At 47.2% G+C, this 4,699-nt stretch overlaps 1 protein-coding gene across 1 annotated transcript; it reads left to right on the top strand.

The window, feature by feature from the left end:
• The first annotated feature begins 3,709 nt into the window (after nt 1–3,709).
• LOC125533926 lies at nt 3,710–4,458 on the top strand. The gene is made up of 2 exons (XM_048697251.1): nt 3,710–3,947; nt 4,056–4,458. The coding sequence occupies exons 1-2, from the start codon at nt 3,768–3,770 to the stop codon at nt 4,395–4,397; spliced, it is 522 nt and encodes a 173-aa protein (XP_048553208.1). The 5' UTR covers nt 3,710–3,767; the 3' UTR covers nt 4,398–4,458.
• The last annotated feature ends 241 nt before the right edge of the window (nt 4,459–4,699 follow it).

Genomic DNA, 4,699 nt, shown 5'->3' with positions numbered 1-4,699 from the left:
CGTGTAGGGTGCAATTTTATTTGTGCAAATAATTATTGGATTAACTCAAATGCCCAAATAAATATTTCTGTGCTCCTAAAAATATTGGTTTTAATTTTACCTCTGGCCAATCTTTTCACAGAAAAACAGGAACATTTTCTTGGACCTGATCATTTCCAAAATTGATTTCTATGCTCCTAAAAATATTGTTTTGAATTTTACCTGGCGAATTTTAACATGATCATTTCTAAAATTGATTTCTGATGCTTTCACATATCCCCATTTAATTTGGGTTTCATGGAACCGTAGACAAGCAACAAATATGTAAAGCAAAACAAAAAAGTTACAATACATACATGTGTTCATGCAGCCATTTTATGAATTGCTACATTTGGTGCACCAAGCGGGTGGGCTTGTTTTCTATTTGGGCCTGCTTTTTGTCATGGTACTCATCAACCCACGGCCCAATAACGTTTTTTTACCATGAACTCTACACATGCACTTTGTTATAACTGAAGAATTACTGCATTTTATGAGTTGCTACATTTCATTCATCAATTGCTTCACACATGCACTCTGTTAACTGAGAATATCATTGGGTCCTAAATATCATTACCAGAATTCAGGCTTTGCTTCACACAAATTCAAATTCAGCTAACAAATGATCCCTGACTTACTGAAATTACTAGCTAGACACAATAACTGAAACTAGGGACCCCTGACTCTGAAACTAGCTTGACACACAAACTAAAACTGTAACAATTTCTAGTGATTGATGAACATCAAGTAAAAAAACCATAGCAATGACACATCAATAAAATGCTCCAGCCATCATATTTGCTTGCTGGTTCAAATCGATCAGCTTCTTTAGTTGCTTGCCCATTTTCTTCAATTCACACTTCACTTCGGCGCTGTCCATCATCGGATCGGCTCTGTCCACCAAATGTGAGGCGTGTTCCACCCCAAGCTGCCTCCCAAAATTGAAATTGAGCTCTTGTGTTGAAGCCTGCATTTTCAGCCTCTCAACGTACTCATCGAGGCACTCGAAATGTCCTAATTTCTTCATAACATGAAAACAGGGCAAACAGGGGTCGACGGCGGCATGAACCCTAGATCAAATCCACCGCCCAAATTCGACGGAAAAATAAAGAAATCGGGAGAATTTAGATAAGCTGCTCGGTGCGGTACAAGGATCTAACCTGCCCTGGCTGTGGCCTACTCAAGCATTTGACGAACTCGCGCCCACGGTTACCATTTTCCTCCACACATGTCAAATGCTTCAGAGGCTCCATGCGCGGACAATCGAGGCATCTTGTCAACGGCACTGGACCGTACTGTGGCCATGATTGGCGGGAGGCAGAAGTTGAGCTAGACATCACTCGCCGGCGGCGCGCGTCGTTGCCAGAGAAGAGGAAGAACAAGGGGGGGGAAAGGGGAGGGGGGAAGGGCAAGCAAGGGGGGGTGGGCTGGCTCGGGCTCGTGGATGGTTCGGGTCGGGGCACACCGGTGAGCGGGATGAGCACGGGTATGCTTATGTGGATAAGTTGTGGGTCTCGCACGCATGTGAGTAAGTGGTGGGTCCCACATTCATGTGGATAACTGATGGGTCCCGCGTGTCATAACTCAAACCACTAACCCCTTGTGTTTTGCATTTCATGCTCAAATAGGGCCATGTCACATTGGAGCAATTGTTGGCTGCAAATAGGTCGCACCAGAGATATTTTCGTCAATTACGTAGCTCCTCATCCAATTCATCTCAAAGATGTCGCACAGGAGCTATTGGCCCAGATTTTTCAGCCTATATATTTCAATTACACATTAAAAAAATCAATTCAATTGCTAAAAATCAAATAACAAAATATTTTATCCCGTTGCAACACACGGACATATGTGCTAGTATATATACCCAAGCCTCTATATCTGGCAAGGTTTTCGCCCCAAGAATGAGCCATTTGGATGAAAGTGACCTATGGTGAGTTGTGGTTATGGCGCGTGGTATTTTTTTGGTACACGGCGAGGTAGAAACGCTTTGTGTATCCAGATATTTCATTCAAATTTTCTGAACGGGTGTGGCATTCGTTTTGGTTGCGTTAGCATTTTTCTACCGGATGTGGGGCAGCTTCATGTGGTCGGTCTTTGTACGTGTTTTTGTTGCATACATCGGTTTGATATTGTCGCTCTCGCATTGTAGTTTGTGCCCTGGTTCCTCCTTTCTGGTTCGGTGCTTCTTCGTGTTTTAATTGGCCTAGACAACCTGTCCCTTTCTCTTTCTGCCGCTGTTGGGTCTGTGACGAGCCAGTCGATCTGTCCCTTTCTTTCCAATTTGGCCCAATCGATCTGCCGCTCTTTCTTTGATTGACGCGTGTATGGGAGAGTTTCGATGTTCTTTTTACCGGCCAAGCTTTCTGCACCTCCACCGATTTGACTAGGTTTGATTGCACGTGTAATTTTTAGATCGATTGCCGCTTTGACGTGGGCCTTCTGGGGTATTCATCTTGTCTGTTGGACGCCACGCATGTACTCTTGAAAAACCGTGGAGTTTTCTCGATGTCTCGCTTCGCCTATTTAGGCGCCAGGGCGCAATCCCTTGACGCAAATTCCACGCCGGCGAAATAGCAGCCAATTGCTGTAGGGGAGACTCCCACGGCGCGATGCCAAATTTGCCGGATCTGGCTCGAAGGCCACGATTGCCGCGCGAAACGGCGCTACCTCGAGGTCGCTGGAACGGCTTCAGCAGCGGGCCGAAACAGAGGTCCATCTCGGCCCAAAATTTGCTACGACAGAGCAGGACCTCCAGGAAACCTAGCATCGCTCCGTTTAGTTCCTCGCATCTGAGGAAGTTCCGGCAAGCCGGCGGCTGCTTCGGCGCAGGCTCGAGGCAGTGACGGGCGAGGTGACAAGGCGGCGAATAGGGATCCGGGTGGCAAGCCGGAGGCAATGATGGGCAAGGCGGCGACAAGTGATCTTGGCGAAAAGCATGAAGCTGTGATGGGCGAGGCAGCGACGGCGACAAGCCAGAGGTGACGGGCGAGGCGGCAAGGCGACGAGTCCGCGTCGTCTTCTCCAACTCCCAGCAAGTATAGGCAAGTGTTCTCTGTCCGTTTGTGGATTCAGTACCATTAGCAAGTGCACCCCCATATCAATCTTGAGTTCTTCACTTGTTCACTTCTTGTGCTTTACCCTTTTTTATTTTGAGTAAATCTGTTTTCCTGACGAAAATCCCTTGTTTTTCTGCTGAAAATGCCCTGTAGTAATTCCTGCGAAATGGCTTAGCTGCTATAGCGTTAGAGATGAGCTGCCGCCAAATGTAATCTCCCACAATTTTGATCTTTGCTGCTGCTACAGATGCAGTATTTCTCTCGAGTCTGTGCTAAGAATAATATAATCGGGCAAATAGCTCCCATGCGACGTCGTTGGTGTAAATTGTCTCTCATGCGACGTCGTTGGTTGTAATAGCTCTCATGCGACTTCTGCGTTGGAAAAAATAGCTCCCATGCGACACTACTGTCTAATCCAAAGACACATGTTTAAAACTCGAATCAGGTGAGCGGGACCCACAGCGTGGGACCCACTAACTTATCCAACTCAGCATTGGTCAGGTGAACGAGACCCATAGCGTGGGACCCACTAACTTATCCAGGTCAGCATTGGTACAAGAGGACACCGAGCCTTGCCCCGAGCCGTGCAGCACCTGAGCCCATCCTCCCCCCCCCCCCCCCCCCCCCCGTTATTGTTCTTCTTCTCCGGCGACGACGCGCAGCAACGCCGTTCCGGGCCGCGACCTAGCAATGTCGAGCTTCGCTTCAGCCTCCCGCCGCTCATGGCCGCGCTATGGCGCAGTGCCCATGACAAGGTGCCCTGCATGCCCACGTACCGCACCCCTGAAGCGGCTACTCACAACGACCGATAAGAATGGCAACCTTGGGCGGGAATTCGTAAAATGCGAGAGCAAACCAGAGCAGAGAAAGGTGAGATTTTACTTCTCAATATGCCAATTTTGGTTTTTGTCTCCCAATTTCATATTTGCCCAATTTTTCATTGGATTTGGGATTTAGGGTTCATCTTTCCAATTTCAGAAATTGAAGCAATGCACCCATTTTGAGTGGCTAGATGAGTACATAGAGCGGATTCAATTGGAGGGTGCATCAGGGGAGCTCGATTTACCGTTGGAGGTGGAGAAGTTGGGCAAGTTTGGATCGGGTGCGTCTGGATCTGGGGCCCCTGGATCTGCCCATTCCATTGGGGCTACTGTGGGGGATGTAGGAGTGACGGCAGAGCTGAAGAAGCTGAACAAGCAGATGAAGAAACTCATCGAATTGCAGAAGCAGGGCAATTTGATGGGGCTGATGGCCGGACTTTTTTATGTTTGTGTAATTGCTCTCGCATTTGTTTATGTGATGATAATTAGTCGTAAGTGAATAGATTGGGCATCATTTGTAGTCGTAATGATATGTATATTTGAATAAAAGTGTTGCGCTGTACGAATTTGGCATGTCTTCTCCACTCTGTTTCGGCCCCATTTTTTCAGTTCTTCAGTTTGTCATCAGTTTCAGTGGTAGAGGGAGAAAAGGAAAAAAGGTTCGTCCACAGTTGCCCGAAAAGGCCAGGCCCATATAGAAGTTAGGCAGGGCCGAATAGAACATATCCAGGCCCATTGATAAAAGAAGTGTAGCTAGTGCAAAAAAAAGTGCACACGGTCATTGACATCGATATATCTTTT

This window comes from Triticum urartu, chromosome 2 (genome assembly GCF_003073215.2).
Source record: "Triticum urartu cultivar G1812 chromosome 2, Tu2.1, whole genome shotgun sequence".
Taxonomy (NCBI): domain Eukaryota; kingdom Viridiplantae; phylum Streptophyta; class Magnoliopsida; order Poales; family Poaceae; genus Triticum; species Triticum urartu.
This window is presented reverse-complemented; position numbering and strand designations above follow the sequence as displayed.

Coding starts and splice junctions, on each gene's coding strand:
- LOC125533926 (XM_048697251.1), top strand. CDS start 3,768: ATGTCGAGCTTCGCTTCAGCCTCCCGCCGCTCATGGCCGCGCTATGGC. Junction 3,948..4,055: donor GCAAACCAGAGCAGAGAAAG/GTGAGATTTTAC, acceptor TTCCAATTTCAG/AAATTGAAGCAATGCACCCA.